Consider the following 20153-nt stretch of genomic DNA (forward strand, 5'->3'; position numbering starts at 1 on the left):
GCAGAAAGACATTAGGCACCTGGGGGCTGCATAAGAAGAAAAGAACATGATTGTCTTTTTCTTTTTCCTTCATTTTTCTTAATCATTATCTATAGATAAAATCCAAACAAGCTTATGGTTTTAAGCTATAGCACAAGAAAGCATAGCCTTCTCTGAACATGCTGATAAGGACCTGCACAAAGTGCAGACCAGGGGTGGGGGTTTGGAAAAAGCCTCAAGGTCTCCAATCAGGCTAAGTAGAAATATTTCACCTACAGAGTAAACAGGAGTATTCTGCCTCTGACAGTAGTCAGAACAGCTCCATTTTTCTTCTAATAAAACAGTGACCTCAGAGGAAGGAAGTAATATTCCTTAAAGATCCAATTATTCTTTTAATGTAACCTGAGCCTTAATTTGGCACAACTGTCATTTTGGTGCCTGCTCACCTTTAGGCTTGAAGGTGTATGTTTTCTATTACTTGAAAATTTATCTCATTTTACAGTAAACTGCCTATACTCTGTACAGCTGCCTGTGTCATGTCAGAATTCTAACATTGAAGTTACAGAGAACCAAGGAGACTTGCTGGTTCCTTAAGCTGTTAGGAACTGGCTTCCAGGTGACATGTTTAGGGGCCTTTTGTATTGCATTTTTGTATACTTTGTTTTGAAACATATTTCTATACCTGATAACTCCTTAAAGTAGCTGGTACAATTTAAGCTTGTTCAGCTCTAAGGTCAAGTCATCTTTAATTACCTTAATGATCCTCTATTTACTTAGGCAGTAAGTACTTCTCTTTGTACTATCTATGGGTGTTTCAGATTTGTAAAATATTTTGCCACCCCCTCACCCTTTTTTTCCTGTACTGGAGGTTGAATGAAGGGCCTTAACACTGAGTTACATTCCCAGTCCTTTATTTTTTAATTTGAGACGGGTCTTACCAAGTTACACAGTTGTCCAGACTGGTCAGCTCCTTTGAACTTCTTCAGGCCAAGGATATAACAATTACCCGCTTTTCTCAGGAGAGGGAGGGAGCAACAGATGGCCAGAAAGGATGAAGAAAGCCTGGAAATGTCTGTTGTCTCATTGTGTTACCTCTCTTCTCTGTTCCTTACCATAAAAGGTCCTTGTACACCTGGACACAATGGGATGATTTGTGGTAATGTGAGTCCCTTCCATCTCCTAGGAACTAGCTCTGAACACAACCTTTTCCTTTTCACAGTGCATCTCCCACTTTGTGGGATCAGTATTATGGACTGGGCTAAGTTTCTAAAAATATATATACTTAATAAGATTGGAATAACTTGTTTACTGTTACTAATTTGGTGAATATGCAAAATTGACTGAAAAAATACACACTAGAGGCAAAAGATTGTAGGCACACCATTATTCTGAGTATAGAGAGATTATCAACTCCAAAAGGGAATGTTTCCTTCCTTACATTGACTTTTCTTCAGTCTATGTGGTTGTTCTGTATTAAACAGAGGTGAACATAGAAGTCTATAGAGTGGCTCTTCAAGGCAAAAATTGCTGGTAACTTTCCATGTACACTAAGAGACATGCGCTTCAATAAGTAGGTAGAAAAGAAAATAATGGGATATTGGATTCCAATGTAAGAGCCAACGACTGGCAAAAGATCTATTTATGCTTGCATAATTCTTATATTAAACATAATAGTTTTTTAAATAATACGAAATTATTGAATATGTAGATTTGAATTTTTATTACACAGTTTGTTTAGAAAAGAGGAGTATCTTAAATCTTTCATAGTGGTCTTTATTCTGTTTTCTCTCCATTTCTTCAGAGATATTACATATGAAATATCATTGGAGGCTATATCAACAATGGTTGTTTTCCTTTCCTGCCAACTCTTCCACAAAGAAGTTTTGCGACAGAGCATCAGTCACAAGTATTTGATGCGAGGTCCATGGTATGTTTTTATTTTACATTTGTTAATGTTTTATTGTATAATCTGTATTTCTATTGTCATCTCACCAGAGTGTTGTCTCATATCTCAACCAGACACTTCCTCTGGTCATTACTTCACACCCAACACATGAGGGATTAAATTCTGTTTCTTGTCAAAACTATACATCCTCCTAATCCTTTCTGTCCCATGGTTCAGTTACTTTTTCTAGAGACTGCTTTGTAGAATTGAAACTTTGAAATCATATTTTTCTTCCTTCACCTTTATTCTTTAAGTAGTGATCAAGTCATATTTGTCTATTCAAACTGTTTCTACCCCTTCTCCAGTACTTTTGAACTACAGATGTTCTTTGTATCTAAATGGGACTGGTTTCAGGGCCCTGCAAAGCTATCCAGATCTTCAGAGCTCTGTCCTTTATAGAAAATGTATATAATCTGCATGTATCCTCTTTGATATATTAAATCATCTCCAGATTACATATAATAGCTAATACAATGTAAATGTGTAACTGAAATACTACATTGTTTGGGAGATGATAGGAAAAAAGTCTGTACCTACTCAGTACAAATGCAGGTTTTTTAATTTCCTGGATATTTTTTATTTTCAATTGGTTGGGTTTGTGGATATAGTGCCTGAGGATGTGAAGTCTGATTGTAGAGTAATCCATGATTTGTGATTATGTATTTGAACTGTGCCAACTGATTCTTCCTACTTTCACTGAGCCAGCAAATATTTATTGTGTGCTAACTGTGTACTGGTCTTTTGTTAGGCTTGGGCCGTTGTCCTGAGCCAGGAGGTGGAGCCTCCTAGAGGTGGGGATGAGAGTAGATAAACATTAGATATGAGATAGATAAATATTATGAATAGATAAAAGTTAAATACAGTGAATATTTAAATTTTTAAAAATGTATTATAGTAAAAAGCACATTGCCACTAATCCCCCTTAAAATATTCCCCCTCACTGCAAAACGCTTATCCCATTATTCTTATTTTAAAAATATTTTTATTGGTACATTTTAGATATACAGTACGATTACATTCATCATTGAAATATCCCATTGTTCTTGTTGCTGTTTTTTGTTTTTGGGTACTGGGGATTGAACTCCGTACCTTGTGCTTTCAAGGCAAGCAGTGGAATCACTGAACTAAATCCCCAGCCTGTATCCCATTACTTTTGACGCTTTCTGAAACAGTGATGGAAGTCCTCTTATGTGAGTGTCCTTTGTTGTATTGTCATGGCTGTCTCAATGTCCTGAATTGATTCAAATCGTTGATTTTTTTTTGTGTGTGTGGTTATTTTGACTTTGGGGAAGAGCTAACAGTCATACAATGCCAGATACAGTGAATAAAGTAGACGAGGACATGTTGTAATGTTTTAACAAGCCTGGCTTTCTGTTGAATGGCATGCAACAGCAGCATTTACTGTATTAATCACACCTCACAAAGACACAAAAGAGGACTTCCAGAACTGGTGCAGAAAGTGGTACAAATGATAGAATAAGTGTGTTTAAAGTGAGGGGGAGTATTCTGAGGGAGGATTAATGGCAATATGTTTAGTGCAATAAAAAATTTTAAATTCACTACATATTTTGATCTACTTCATGTACACATATTACAACCTATTGACATATACTTCACAAAACTTTAAAATAGCATTGATTAAAATTATCATGTGGGAAAGGAGTTTTGTCTTCTTCATATTCTTCTTCCTACCTTGATTATACCTGAGACGCATTCACAGCATCCTGTAGAGTTCTCTGGAACATGTCTCAGTGTTCTGTTGCTAATACCACAATAGCACAGATGGGGTCAGCTATAAAGAAAAGACATAATTTTGCCTTACAGTTCTGGGGTCCAAGGTTGAGGGACCACATCTGGTAATGAGTTTCTTGCTGGTAGTTTTGAGACATCACAGGGTATCACATAGCAAGAGACAGAGAGCATGTGTGTGCCTCCTCTGGTTTCTCTCTTTTCTTTTAAAGCCACCAGGATTCCATTATGAGGACTCTACCCTGATATCCTTATCTAATCCTAATCATTCCCTAAAGCCTTATTTCTAAACACTAGAGTCAGATTGTTTCTACCCTTCTAATATCTCATAATGAGGACTAAACTCCACAAATTGCAGAGAAGGTGAGCCATATTAAACCATTATAGAACATATTTGATGATTACTGCCTAGAGGGAAAGAGCCTTGGCATTGGAGATGGAAGATTTGCATCTAAACCTTTCTCTGACAGTGATACTCAGTGACCCTAGTTTAAGGTAGTAGTTGGCATTTTAAGGCCTTTGTTAAAACAAGACTATGAACTTCGTTCCTTCTAATGCCAGAAGTGTTGAAGTTGCTTTTTCAGACCTAGAAAAGAGTAGTGTTCTTATTTTCTAAGACATTAGGTTTTCATAGTATCACTATGGTGTCAGATATTTAGACTGTAATATGTTCTTTTACTGACTTTTGTGGTTTATCTTAAAGCTGTATTTTTAAAAATTCAATAATACATTCAAGAATCTGTTAAAATTTTACTTTAGATTTGAGGAAATATTTTATCATCAATTGAATAATTGAATAAATTGAACAATTTCATACTTAAGTATATTCTTATTATTTTTAAATTCTTTTTTCTTTCTGATTCTACATTACTATCTTCAAGTGCCAGGTACTGTATTATGCACTAAATTTAATAGTATCTCACAACATTATATAAATTGCAAATAAGTTTACTGCTGGTCTAGAGTTTCAAAGATTTGACCAGTGTCTTCTGCTGTGATATGAGGCAAACCTAGAAATAAGCCTCAAAATGGATCTCAATTCCCATGGTCTTGCCTGTTATGTGACACTGCTAGATCTGAGTCAGTATTGATGGCAGAATTATTTCTGTATTGTGCAGAATTAGGTGACTCCCATAAAATGAGTTTGATTTTTTTTTCTTTTGTGTAGTCTTCCATACACCAGCAAACTTGTGAAAACCTTATTGTATAACTTTATCAGACAAGAAAAGCCACCACCTCCAGGATCCCATGTTTTCCCTCAGCAGTCGGATGGAGGAGGACTGCTCTATGGTCTGGCATCAGGAGTAGCAAGTAAGTTCTGTCAGATTTTTTTCACTTCTTAGATGTATATACATTTTGTCTAATTAGGCATAAGAAATTCTGTTCACTTAGCTGCTGTCATTTAACACTTATATTGGGTCTGTGCAGCTGGCTAAATATGATATACTGAAAGTAATTAAAATATTAATCATTCTTTTTTGTGCAGTGATTTATGTTAAACATATGCAGATACTGAAAAGGTTGTCTACAGAACAGCATTTTTCAATGAGGATGTTTCATATATAAATATGCACATGCATTCTAGGTATATAGTATAAATAAAATTAAGCCTTTGGAAGTTTTTTATTGCTTATGTTATAAGAGGAAACCTTTCTATTTCAGAGGCTTTATCAGTTAGGATTTTATATGGCTAATTTAGGGTAGTTTTTCTATTATACTCAGTATTTATTTGTTCAGTGACAAATCAGCACATTTGGAAATTTTATAATGAACTCTGAAGTAGTGCAAACTTGAATTTTGTCTGATTGGGAGCAAATGTGATAGCTGAGAAAGCCCTTTCTTTCCTTCTTACTATGTAAGCCCCATTTCTGCTTCACGGGGTCAGACCTGAAGACGCCCAAGTACTGTGCAGAGTCCTCCTCCCCTTTGTCAGCCTGGGAGGGCATGCTCATAGGTGGTTATGTAAGCTGAACTTTCCCTTTATTCTGAGAGAAACAGAAACTAGAGTGACGTTTGGGCAGTGATGAAGTCTGCACAGGTGCTATACTCTTAATAAGCCAGCAGTATATTCTCTCCATACTCAATAGTGCAGGGTCCAGATGGAGCTGGTTTCCACAGTGGAGTAAGGCTGGGGTGTGCTCTTCGTGCTCCCATAGAAGCATCAGTGTGATAGAAAAAAGCAGTATCATGTGGCAGTGTATTAGATAATGAGGCTTGGTAACTTCTCCTTAAAACATGGTAGGCTTGTTTAGCTGATTTAAGGAACAGATTAATGAACCTAGATTTGCCTTTCTTGATTTCTTTTAACATTATGAATTTAAATACATTTGTAGTCACGTAAATCCTTATCTGTGGTGGTGGCAGCCCGCTTAGATACCGTACCTGCATTAGTTCTTCAAATTACTGCCATACAGTGCATTATCAAGTGGGCAAGCTGTGTGCAGTTCATCTGTGACCTCCAGAGGTAGCATGCGGATGGCTTTTTGGGTCCCATGGAAGATTTAATTATGTTAGTGTTTTGTTTTTATTATTCTTTCTTTTGTTTTCCTTCCTTCCTTTCTTTCTTTCTTTCTCTTGATTATTAATGAGGTATAAATACTTAAAAGCTGAACATTTTCTAATATTTTATATTTTAGTAATATTTTAATACTTTAATGTAGGCAGAATCTTGAGGGGAGGTAAGTTAATTTCTTTCTTCAAAACAATGGTAATACTTGGCAATTAAAAAAAAGTAAAGAGATTTCTTTGCAGTTATTTCCCCCCAGTTATGTATTGTATCAGAAGGGAACTGCAGTATTGTGTGGTGTCATTTGTCTTCTGAGTACCAGAAAACTTGAATTTTAATATTTCAGGGCTGTTTATGAGGATGTACTTAGCATATCATAAGGAGCTGACTTAATTTTCCTTTCAGTTTCTTTGTCTATTAAGTGAGGTTGGGGATGAGATGGATAACTTTCAGATTTTTTATGTTCTATTTTTTAACTAGTTTAACATTTAATATTCATTTAAGGACATTAAAATAGATTTTTTGTTTTCAGCATGCTTTAGCCCAGTGGTGGTCGAGCCTCTGGCACATGTGCTGGAGCTGGCAGGCTGTTGTCATTGAAAGCTCTAAAAGGTTTGCCATAACTGCTATAGTCAGACATTTTGTGTCATTCTTTTCCTAAAGCTTTATTCCTGTGAAAGCATAAATCAGGATGGAGTGATTATGGATTCACTAGTTAACAACATGTGATTCAAATGATTATAAAAACACCCAAAGGACATTCTCAAGTATGTAGCTATGTATGTGGGCAAAATAAAATGTAAAGAAGATCATAGGCGTGTAATTAAGCCACATTCCAGTAAAGTCAATCAAATTAACAAAATATGACTTAGGTTGTGTGATCACTTTTGGTGATTTTTTTTCTTTTTAGTTGTTAGTTAAAATTTTTTTCTTACTTTAATTTTGGCTTTCAAAAATATGATTTGTAAGTTTCTCCTTGACTAAAATATATATTTTAAAGCCAAATGTAAATTATAAACTCTTGGATTATATTCATTTTTGCTGTGATGGGATTTTTCCTGTATATAGAAAGTGTTTCCTTTCATAGCAGTGTGTGTATTGTATGTTTTTACAAAATTATTTCCTTTGAAATAGAGTGCTTCATTTTAAAAATTCAGTCTTGGATAGTACAGCTTTGTTGGCACCGGTCAAGGGGAGAAGAATTTTTACTCTAGAACTCAGGTCTGAATGAGTAGTGAGGCACATACCTGGAGCCTCTTGAGTTAGACATGGCCTTCTCCACTTTCTTTTCACTTACTATTACAGATGCATTTCTGGTTATTCTACTGTTTCCCAGACTAGTGAAGAGTGTATTACTTCATGCCTTTTCATGGGTCTTAGTTTTGCTTCTTGCTGACTTTGGATTTTCTGCCCACCCATCCTTTAAGGTCCATCTTGAGTATGGCCTTCTCCACAAAGACTTCCTTTGTCCTCCTAGCTAGATGTGATCTTTTACTGTGGCACTTACAACTTGACTCTGTATTATATTTATTTACTTATACACATGCTTCATTCTTCCCACATTGGTACTACAGAGGCTAAAATGAGAGCTAGCATTTATATAACATTTCCATGTTTACAAAGGAACTTTTTGAGCATCTCACTCCATTCTAACAGTGATCTCATCTATATGAAATAGATATTTCTGCTTTTTAAGTATGAAAGATAAATATTCCTGTTGTTTTATTATTTTATTTACTATCACAGAGAAAATAGCTGATGTTCATAGTTGAGCTTAGTTTTCTTGACTTCTAAGCCTTTGCTGTTTTTCCTTTCAATATTGTGACCACGTGAGTTGGTAATGTGGTCTCTGTCTTGTGTGGATATTCTCTTAGTTGTCAGATGGAGCATCTTAGCTCTGGACTGTCAGAAAATACTTGTATGTAATTAAATACTAAAAGCTAATACTTACATACACTCAACAGATACTCAGTTGTAATGACAGAACTCAGTTGTAATAACCAGGCCTAGTATTTATTAACACCTCTGTTTTCCATGTAGTGTACTAGTGCTTTGCATACATGTTTTTATCTAGTCTATTTTTTTCATGTTTTAGTATGCAAAATATTAAAGATATACAGTAGAGAGAATAGTACAATAACTATTTACCTACACAACCTATCTTCCAGAATGATCAGCATTTTGCTATTTTTTGATCTTTTGTAAATAAGTTTACACATGAAGACACATTCTGAAAACAAAATATTGAAAAAGCTGTCTGTACCTCTATCAAGATTGTTTAACATTTTATCCATTTATTTTGTCATTATCTCTGCCCATCTCTCTCTCTAGACACAGACACACATTTTTTAAACCACTAGAATATAAGTTATCTCCCTATCTTTTAAATACTTCAGTATATGTATTTCCTAAAAGCATCCCTAAAAGGGATGCTTCTTTATGCAACATAATACATTTAGCAACTTCAGTAAGTTTATCTTTCAGTTATCCTTAAAAGCAAATGAGGGAGGGATTTGTTTTTACCTTCTGTAAAATGAAATGGAGATTTCTCTTCTGTATTTTAAAATTGCTTTTGTTAAGTATAATAACATTTGTGTTGCACTTAAGTTGAATTTTTAGAGTTAGGTTTATTTGTTAACCGTTTTTCCTATCAGTTTGTCTGTCTCAGACTAAAGCTCCATGTTGCAGTACAAGCCTTTCTTCTGTTGTCAGTGCTACATTATGCAGTGAGTGCTGGAATGGTGTTCAGTCAGAAAGTGATCAACATTGGAGGAATTATTGGGCCAGGGATTTAGGGATTTAAGTTTTTTACTGTTTTTTGGGGGGACGGGGCTATTAAACTAGGGACCTTGCACTTGCGATGCAGGCAGCAGCACCACTGAGCTAAATCCCTGGCTTTTTTTGTTATTGAGAGTAATGAAAATTAACTTACATAGATTTTTTTTTTAAAGCTTTTCAAATGTGTCAAAAGTGTGTTTCTTTCATTGAAACTACTTAGGATGAGCTATGCACTAATATATTACTTTCTTTTGTAGCATCTATAATGCATGCAGATAGATTTGTATCCATAATTGTATAGGACAGGAAAAATTATTTCATTCCTCTGTAGTATTTTAGTTTAGATATGCCTCTCATATGCTGGAAAAATAGAAAAGATTAATTGATATATTACTTTGCTATTTAGGAATGAGTGCTACAGTTTTAATGTGGTATGTCAGATGAGGTTTTTTTGTTTTGTTTTGTTTTTTTGTGATACTGGGGATCGAACTCAGGATCTTGAGCTTATGAGGCAGGCAGTGGTACCATTGAGCTAAATCACTGGCCTCTGTTAGATGAGTTTTAATTGGATTTTTAATGAATCATAAAGTTCTAGAACCACCTAGCATGTTTTTAAGAAATATATGTGTATTGTAGTTAGACCTTGGAATTTCTAATATACATCAGTTATGTGGTAGGGCCCATTAATACAAATTTTCAAGAAGTGTTCTGGATGATCCTGATACTATTTCTCAACACCATTAATGTAGTGCAACTCCTCCAGGGCTTGGATGTCTTCTTTTGGGGCTGTCAAGACAGGTGGTTGAGCCAATTCTGTTAGTTACTGTATTATTTTTTGAAGCAGTGTAATGGGTTTGACTGACCTCTTTCCGATATATGTTCTCTATTTTTGTTTTTATTGCTTTCTTGCTTTCAGTCTTTAAGTCTGACAGTGAGTACAGTACTCCAGTATGGAATAAATAGGCTGGAACTCTGACCTTCCAAGTTCTGGACACTTCGTGTGTGTGTGTGTGTGTGTGTGTGTGTGTACATGCATGCATGCATGTATAAATGCATGTGTGGGGCCAGGGATTTAGCTTGGTGGTTCCTCCAACTGCCTCTCAATCACAAGGTCCTGAGTTAGATCCCTGGTACCAAAAACAAACAAACAAATGTGTGTGCAAATGAGTATGTGTATTTTAATTAGACTAAATTGCACATCAATTCTTTTGGGAGCTAGTATGCAATTATTGATAAATTCATTGTTAATTTTAGAATCTGAATCTTTTCCCTGTCTATAGCTTTTACGTCCTAACTTTCAAGTTTTATGCATAAAGGTACACAAAACTTTCAGTGAGGTTTGATTTTGTGAGTTATGGGTGTGGTCCATAAATTCATTTAACAATATTTAATATTGTTTTCAATTCTAGATCATTATTAAAAAATACTTTGGGATTTTCTGCTTTATGCATGGCTGTGCCTTTGGCATTGTACTGACATATTCTAATTTCTACACAGGGAACTGAGTGTTCTATAGATGTTAAATCTAAAATAGCGAAGTGACTGTAGTTAGGGATTTTGTGATTGTTGCACAAAGAATATATTTCATTTCCTAGAAACCTGTGTAAAAATTTTTCTGTGAGGGCAGTGATCTGGGTTTTCGTGGCAGCAAGCTTTAGAGTTGATGAGGATTCCTATAGTTTTTCCTGACATTTAGGACTTAACTTGCAAGAATATTCATGAAACTGAAGCTAGCAGTCCCCCTGGTGGCAGGGAGTGCTGGGCAAACCTCCTGTGAGTTCAATTCAGGTCCCACTTCCCCCAGTAACTCCACTCTGGATTAAATCCTAATCGACCTTCAGTTGCTTTTGCTCATCTCCCATTCCTGCAAGTTCTGGTGAATGAGTGGATTTCAGAGATTGGTAATCAGAATCAGAAGATCTGAGATGGATCTCAGAATTCAGTGTGACCTTAGCACAGCGTGCCCTTAGATTTTTAAACTTTAAAAATCTCTTTCCTGATTTATAATATTGATAAATATAAGGCCTTTTATAAAGGGTTCTTAGGAAAAATAAATCAATATTGTATTTAAAATCACTTCTATGACTATATACTACATTTCCCATATAAATAACCTTTCTTGTCTTCATTGAAGCTCTATTGGTGCTTTTTAGTTGAAATAAAAAATAAATGATAGCTAGTGATCAGGAAAACCTGGACACATTTATGTAGTAGGACAGTTTTAAAAATTAAGAACTTTGTATCCTTTTGGTCTGCTTAAATTTTAAGATTTATGTAAAAAATGTTTTGAAAAACTGACTAAATTAAATATGCCTGCAATGGTTTTGCTTTTTTCTCCATCATTTTGTGTGGTGCAAAATTTGGCCAATGACAGTTGGAAAGGAAAATAGATATTTCCACAAGAGATTTCTCTTTGCTTCCTAAATGAACTTGCTTTGACAACAAATGTACCATTTCTTATGTACTAATTTATCTGAGAGGTTATTGTATTTGCTTTTGGACAGTTTGTTTATAAAATTATCCAGCCACATATTTTAATAGAAAAGGTTTGATGTTGGTCTTACCTGAATTATTATAAATATTTCAAATGTTCAGCTAAACAAAGATATCATTAGTATTGGTACTTTTAGTTATAACTAACAAGACATTTCATAATTCTAACTTTAATCTACAAGCACATCCTATCCTATTAAAATGTTTCATAAAGCAAATGGCCAATGACCTTTGTTTCCATGAGTTGTTATAAGATGGGGTAGGATGTATACTTGTAAGTTATTGTCTTAGCTTGGGTGGCTGTAACAAAATACTATAGACTGGGCAACCTGAGTAGCTAATACTTGTTTCTAACAGTTCTAAAGCTAGAAAGTCTAAGATCGAGTTGCCAGCATATTTGTTTCTTGGTTCTGACCTTCTTCCTAGTTTTCAGATGATCATCTTCTTGTTGTGTCTCCATGTGGTACAGAGGAAGGTCTGGTTTCTCTTCCTTTTATTAATTGGGCACTTATCCTACCTACTTTCATGACCTCAGCTAAACTTAATTATCTCCTAAAGGTCCCATATATTAATCACATTGAGAGAACTTCAGCATACAAGTTTTGGAGATGACACAAAAATCCATTCCATAGCCAGATATACTAGTCAGTTTTTCATTACTATAATTAAATACCTGAAGCAGATTACTTTATAAGAAAGAAGATTTATTTTGGCTTACAGTTCTGGAGGTTCAATGTGTAAGGTTCAGTGGGCCTCATTGGTTTGACCTCTGGTGATGGGTTTCTTGCTGGCTAAGCCATGAGGCATTATGAGGCAATAGACAGAGTCTCTATCTCTTCTGGTGTTTCCTTCTCTTATAAAGACACCAAGATTTAAGAATGGGGACTTCACTCTAATGACATCGTTTACTAATCAATCTCCAAAGGTTTTACCTTTGAACACCATAGTTGAATTTTCTGTCCTCTTAATTTCATTAACACATAACCTCCTGCATGAGTTTGGAGTACAGACTATTCAAATGATAGTACGAAGTATGAAGTAGATTATGCTGGAATTCTGTTCCCTGAAATGGTCAATTTGTAAGGCCACTGGTCCTTTTTGGGTGGTAATACCTAAGGTGCTGTTTGGCTCCAGCCATTCGTTATTTTATTATTATTTTTTTCCTCATTGAGTTTATTGGTACATTTCAGATATACAGTACAGTTACATTCATTATTGGTATCTTGTACCGTTACATGACAGGTCTTGGTTCTCATTTTTTCCTTCTTTTCCCTGCCCTCCCTTCACCCCCTCCTTCCCTCCCCATTTACAAACACTTTCTTTCCATTTTCTCTTATTACCATTCCCCTACCCTTTCCACTTTCCCTACACCTTTAGCCCTTTTCTTCCTATTTCACATTGTCAGTTATGTCATTAGGATCTTATGTACTATTATAGTTTTTCACAGCAGAGAAACTATTCGGTATTTACATGTGTGATTTATATGTTTCACTTAGTAGTATTTCCTCAATATGTATCCATTTTCCTATGAATGAATCTAATTTCTCATTCTTCATGTTTGAGTAATATTCCATTTTATAGAAAAACCACATCTTCTTTATCCAGTTTCCAACGGATGGGCAAATGGGCTGTTTCCAAGTTTTAGCTATTATAAACTGTGCTGCTATAAACATAGGTGCGCATATATCTCTGTGATATGATTCTTTTAATTCTTTTGGAAAGATACCCAGCAGAGGGATGGCTGGGTCAAATGGAACCTCTAGTCCCAGCTTTTTGAGGTATCTCCATATTGATTTCCATAGTGGTTGCACCAGTCTGCACTCCCACCAGCAATGGAGACGGGTTCCTTTCTCCCCACAACCCCGCCAACATTTGTTATTGTTTGATTTCTTGATAGCAGCCATTCTTTGCGGGGTGAGGTGGAATCTCAGGGTTGTTTTCATCTGCATCTCTCAAATGACCAGTGATGTGGAACATTTTTTCATATATTTACTTGCTGCTTTTACTTCTTTATCTGAGAAATGTCTGTTCATTTCAGATGCTCATTTTTGAATCGGGTCTTTATATTTGGGGGGGCTGGTTGTTTTGAGTTCTTTATATATTCTAGATAATAGTAATTAGACAAGATAAAGAAAGTAAAGCAATAAAGATAGAAAGGAAGAAGTTAAACTGTCATTATTTGCTGACGATATAATACTCTACATTGAAGACCCCAAAAACTCCACCAAAAGACTTCTAGACTTAATTGACACTTTTTTCAGAGTAGCTGGATATAAGGTCAGCACCCCAAAATTAATACTCTTCTTGTACACAAATAACAGACTTACTAAGAGAGAAATTAGGGAAACAATTCCTTTCACAATAGCATCCAAAAAAAAGAAGTTATCTAGGAATTAATCTAACAAAAGAAGCAAAAGACCTCTACACTGAAAACTACAGTACTCTGAAAAAAGAGATTGAAGAGGATATAAGAAAATGGAAAGATATCCTCTGCTCCTGGGTAGGAAGAATCAACATGGTGAAAACGGCCATACTACCAAAACTGCTATGCAGATTCAATGCAGTGCCAACTGAAATTCCAACATTATATTTCACAGAACTAGAAAAAAGAATCTAAACATTCATTTGGAACCATAGAGACCTAGAATAGGAAAAGCCATCCTAGGCAACAGAGATATGGTAGCGGGTATAACAATTCCCAATTTGAAACTATACTACAAAGCCACTGTAATAAAAACAGCATGGTACTGGCAAAGAAATAGGCCTGAGGATCAGTGGAACAGACTGGAAGACGCAAAAACAACTCCAGATGTACTCAGCTACGTCATCTTTGACAAAGAAGCTGACCATCCTCCGTGGAGGAAAGATGCCTCTTTAATAAATGGTGTTGGAAAAACTGGATCCCAACCTGCCAAAGATTAAAACTAGACCCTTATCTTTCACCATGCACTAAATTAAAATCCAAGTGGATTAAAGGTCTAAATATTATAATAGAAACAATAAACTTGCTGGAAGATAAGTTAGGCAGAACTCTGGAAGACATTGGCATAGAAAAAGACTTTATGAACAAATCCTCAGTAGCACGGGAACTAGCAGAAAGAATCAATAACTGGGATCTCATCTTATTAAAAAGCTTCTGCACTGCAAAAGAAACCATCAACAGAACTAAGAGACAACGTACAATGTGGGAAATAATTTTTACCAGCTGCTCCTCAGACAAAGGACTATTACCATTCATTATTTTAAACCACACTCCTACTTAATTTTGATGAGGAAGATTGTGGTCAAAGTAAATCATTCACAACCCATGCTAGTGAAATTTGTTCATTTTTTAAAAAGTAGGCTAAAATGTATGTGATTGAAAGAAATTTTTTTAACCCTGGGGACTGCCATTTTCATTGTCCTTTGAAGGAATAGGTTCTAAATAATATTAATTTGATATTATGGTTGATATGCAAATAATCAGACTCTGGGTGTTGGCATAAAATAGACCTAGAATTGAGGGCCAGATGTGCCATTTACTTTGTGTCGTTGGGCTGTTATTCTCAGTGACTACAATTCCCCATGGTAAAATGACGATTATAGTACTCTCTCCCCTTATCTACAGTTTTGCTTTCTAAATTTTGTTACCTACAAACAGCTGCAACTGATTTCTGAAAATTCCAGAAATAATAGTTCATAAGTTTTAAGTTGCACATGGTTTTGAGTAGCATGATGGAGTCTCGCACCACTCTGCTTTGGCTTGCCCAGCATGGGAGTCATCCCTGTGTCAAGTATATCCATGTTGTATATGCTACCCATTCCATTATTCATTTAGTAGCTGATTTGGATATCAGGTTGACTTTCCCAGTTCTTGAATTAAGTAACCCTTACTTTACTTAATGGTGACCCCAAAGTGCATGAGTAGTAATGTTGGCAGTTTGGCCAAGCCAAACAGAATCCACATATTGCTTCCTCTAAGTGAAAATATGAAAGTTCTAAATAAGGAAAGAAAAAAATCACGTGCTGACACCTAACATCTATGGTATGAATTAATCTTCTATCTATTAAATTATGAAGAAAGAAAAAAGAAATTTGTGTTAGTTTTGCCCTGACACTTCAAACTGCAAGAATTACAGCCACACTGTGTGATAAGATAACATTCTCAGGGCTGAGGACTTAGCTCAGTGGTTCTGTTGCTTGCCTTGTAAGCATAAGGACCCGAGTTCGATCCCCAGTACCAAAAAAACAAGATAACATTCTCTTGTGGTCTTGAAATGTATCCTTTGTGGACAAGTGAAGACTACTATACCTTTCTCTCTAGGTCTACTGAGATCAGATGAGCAAATTATGGGAGACTGGCACCTCATATGCACACAGTAAATAGCTACTAGTAGTAATAGATATTACTTCCTAGTATTTAAAATATAACTTTTATTATATTTGTTTTAGAAACATGACCTTACAATGATTTGCAAGTTTACCTGGAATTGTACCATAAAACACCAGAAATTTGGTATACACACTATATATTTGCATATTATGTAACATAATGATATATAATATATATACACATAACATTGTATTATATATATAGTGTAACATACACCCACAGACATGTGGCCTGCAGTCAGCAGTGTGTTGCCTAATGGGAATATGTTGAGACATAAGTATGTCCTTAAGTTTTCATCATGAAAGCATCATACAATGCCCTTACACAAACTTAGATAGTGTTGCTTACTAGATACCTAAGCTTATATCATATATGTATAGGTGTGTTTATATAATGTAGCCCATTTCTTCCAGAGCCATAGTGAACAAATCAACACAAGATTAAATTAAGCATAAGAGAAAATAGTGCAATCAAGAGATACAGTAAACATGAGACAAATGAGGCTACTGTCAGTGTCACATGGCATACTGTTTATGGAAACCTTTTAAGTGGAAGCAGTGCATTCTAAAACAGTCATAAAAACTATGATATCATAAATGCATAACCAGTAACATAGCCACTTGTTATCCTTATCCAATATTGTGTGTTATATGGAATTGAACATACTCTACTCTTACATGATTGGCAGTGCAGTAAGTTTGTTTTCACAAGCATCACAACAAATCCCTAATGCAGTGTACTTATAGGTTATGACATCACCAGGCAATTGGAGGGTTTTTGTTGTTCTTATTGGGGGAGGTACTGGGGAGTGAACCCAGGGCCTTTCCATTGAGCTACATTCTCAGCCCTTTATAAATTTTTTTAAGACAGGGTTTTACTGAGTTGAACAGGATAAGATAGACCTTGCAATCCTCTTGCCTCAGCCTCCCAGAGTGCTGGGATTACAGATATATACCACCATACCTGGCACAATGCTGCTTTTTTTTTTTTTTAAGCTCTATCATAATCTTACATTGTATAGTTTGCCATTGACTGAAATGTTATATGCTGCTGGCACATGACTGTATTAGTTCTTCAGGTAGTCACCAAAATATGTTGAAAGTTTGACATTCTGAGGAGAAATAAGTTATAACATTTATTCACTTTTTCTTTTTATTCTTTCCCATTTGACCTTGTGTTTTACTATATTTTTAAGCATTTAATTGCTTCAGTATCTAAAAAATGATGATGTAAGTGTTGACTTTGAATTTTTTGTTTTAAGTTATAAGACATCTGTAATGTAATTATAACTGAGTATTTAATTTTTAAATTTTTAAAAAAAGTTTTGGTACTGGGGATTGAACTCAGGACCTTGCACTTGCAAGGCAGACAGTGGCACCACTGAGCTAAAGCCATGGCCCAGAATTTAGTATTTTAAAGAGCCAAGCCTAATTAAATGTGTTCTGCCAAACTCTGCTTTCCATCACAAGTTCTGAGGTTTTACACAAAAATGCCTGATAAATGGTTTTTTCCGTTTGAATGGGCATCAAAAAAAAATTTTTTTCCCCTTTGCTTGCAGTGGTGGCTGTCCAAGGCAAATTGTTAGGCCAAAGTAGTGATTATTTGTTTAGGCAAATGTTATAATAAAGAAATTAATAAAATTGAACTTAAAGATTAAAGCTCCTATTTCTCCCAATTGCTGTCGAGAAAGTTACTAAATTTATTATGATAGGTGTAGTATCCAGCAGTTGTGATTTATTTTATATAATGATTATTTTTCTCTTCAGTTATAACTTTTTTGGGGGTGACTCATTGAACGAAAGAAAAACTACAGTAAGAGAAAAAGTATGTGACACTCAGGAAACTGGCATAGTTGTGAAAATAACAGATTTCTAATTAAAACACTGAACTTTGAAAAGAGAAAGTGCTTTATAAACAGTAACATTCTTCTTTAACTTTTATTGAAATGATTTGATAGACATTATATACCAAGTGAAAGAATGGATTTTTTTTCTTCTTCCTAGAATGAACTCATTTTGTGACTTTTATATAGTAGTTAATTTCAGTATATGTTTCTTTGAAGTGGTTCCTTGGAAGGAAGGAACATTGAGGATTTAGAATATTATAATATGAAATGACTGTACTTAGTTGTATAATATAATGCTATTAAAAATGGGGTAACAGGGCGAGGGATTTAGTTCAGTGGCGCCACTGCATGCCTTGCAAGCACAAGGTCCCAAGTTCGATCCCCAGTACCAAAAAAAAAAAAAAAAAAAAAAAAAAAGAGTAGTAATGTTTTAAAAGTAAGCATTGACAAAGTATTGTTTTAGATTTTAGAATTTTACTTGGATGTTTATTAAACAATTTTTATTAGACATAATAAAGTGTCAAAATATAACGTTTTAACACCTTTTTCCTTGTGCCTTGCTGACTGCCTGTAAACTAATGTTCAGAAATGATTTTGAAAGTCAATATGCCAGCGCTCTAATTTCCTTTTTATCAAATTTGAAGGAAAAATTGATGGACTGTTTCATGTCACAAAAGTTGGGGAATGAATTCATTTATTTTTACCGTGAAATATAGAACAGAATAATCAATTTCAGTTGAAATCCTATTAATGTTTTTGAGGCTTTGCTATAAATGATACTAGTAATCTAATCTGGTTTTGACGCTTCTGTGATGTAAATTTTTATTGTGGGACTTGAAATGTTTTAAAAATAATATAAATATTAAAATCATAGAATTCAAATTCATTGAGACGACAAATCTTATTCTTTGAAAAATGAAGCAATTGAAGTTGATTTTCTTTAAAACTTATCCAAGTCATGTGAATATAACTTTTATTAAGCAGCTGTTTAACATACATTAATTTTAGCCTAAGTGTTTGGAGTAAGTTCAAAAGTTAAATTTATTCAAGGTTACTTGCTGACAGAATTTGTAAACAGTAGTACAAACCATCATAAACTAGAGCTGGTATAGTTTTCAGACTATCTTTTATATGAATGACTTTTAAAAAGTCTGTTATAAGTTATTGAAAGATGTAAAAGTAGAATCACTACATTTTTGCATCTTACTTTGAAATGCATTAATAAAATAAGTTATACTGATGAAAGAATAGAAGGATCATAATGATTAGGGATGTTAGCACAAATATACCAAATTGTTATGGTGTATATGTGGGAATTACTATATAATTCTTTCAACTTGTATGTATGTTTGACAGTTTTCATAATATGTTTGGGGAAAATCGAGTCATTCAGAGGATGAACTACTTTTCTAAATTTCAGTTGTCCATTAAAAACAAAGATATTAAAAAATTATCATGTCTTTGACCTGCCTTAATCCTTCCAGAAGTGCTAAGATAGCTTCGGAAGAGGTGGGGTCTACCAGCTATGGGCTCAAACCTTGACTGCAAGCTGATGAGCTCTAAGCGTTGGGAGAATTTTGTAACATTTTAAGCCTTTCCCCATCTGTAAAAACAGAGTGAAACTTCTTGTAGGATTTTGGTAAATTTCTCTCCATGTTTTTCCTCTTGTACTTGTTCATAGTCTTTGTAAGCCAGTCCATGGTAGTTGAGGGCCATCAAGTCCAATGAGAATTTTTAGAAAATGAGGTCCCACTCCTCATGTTGCTTACCAGGCTCCAGATTCACTTCTGTGAGGCTGTAGGGTTTTCATATTTAGCAGAGGTGAGGCAAAGAGAAGGGACAGAAGCTGCTTGCCATCTTTAGCAGCAGGATGATAGATTGGAAGGGTCTGAGCTGGAAACTGGGTCTTGTCTTTTATAAATTGTGTCTCCTTGAGAAACTTATTTAACTTCACTGTGCTCTAGTTTCTTCATTTAAAAAATGCAATTTATAATGGCTTAATCTGTGACTTTTGTTACATTAAAATGACATGGACATCGCCCATCAGTTGGAAACTGGATAAAGAAGATGTGGTTTTTCTATAAAATGGAATACTAAGCCATAAAGAACGAGAAATTAGATTCATTCATAGGAAAATGGATACATTTTGAGGATATACTCCTAAGTGAAATAAGTCACACATGTGTAAATACCGAATAGTTTCTCTGGTGTGAAAAACTATAATAGTACATAAGATCCTAATGAGATAATTGACAATGTGAAACAGGAAGAAAAGGGCTAAAGGTGTAGGGAAGGTGGGATGGGTAGGGGAAAGGTAGTAAGGGAAAAGAAAAAAATATGAGAAAATGAAAAAGTGGAAATAAAGTGTTTGTAAATGGGGAGGGGAGAAGGGGGTGAAGGGAGGGCAGGGACAAGGGGAAAAAATGAGAATCAAGACCTGTCATGTGAAGGTACAAGATCCCAATAATGAATGTAACTGTACTGT

At 34.9% G+C, this 20153-nt stretch overlaps 1 protein-coding gene and 1 long non-coding RNA gene across 6 annotated transcripts in view; one reads left to right on the plus strand and one right to left on the minus strand.

Annotated features, from left to right (window-relative positions):
• Dym (dymeclin) overlaps positions 1-20153 on the plus strand; it is a 369043-nt gene that overhangs the window by 109002 nt on the left and 239888 nt on the right. For all 5 annotated transcript variants that reach the window (XR_004514766.1, XM_033757360.1, XM_010621679.2 and 2 more), the window contains 2 exons: positions 1781-1906; positions 4842-4984. Coding sequence is in view for 4 of the 5 variants with exons in the window: in XM_033757360.1 (XP_033613251.1) it covers positions 1781-1906; positions 4842-4984 (269 nt within the window). In the remaining variant the exon portion in view is untranslated. The remainder of the gene's footprint in view (positions 1-1780; positions 1907-4841; positions 4985-20153) is intronic.
• On the minus strand, positions 2520-12204 carry LOC104860475. Its single transcript, XR_779703.1, has 3 exons — positions 12169-12204; positions 3617-3716; positions 2520-2709 (listed from the first exon to the last, which is right to left on the minus strand). It is a non-coding gene; the product is annotated as an uncharacterized LOC104860475 (long non-coding RNA).

Source organism: Fukomys damarensis, unplaced genomic scaffold (assembly GCF_012274545.1).
Source record: "Fukomys damarensis isolate Sample0158 unplaced genomic scaffold, DMR_v1.0_HiC HiC_scaffold_30, whole genome shotgun sequence".
NCBI lineage: Eukaryota > Metazoa > Chordata > Mammalia > Rodentia > Bathyergidae > Fukomys > Fukomys damarensis.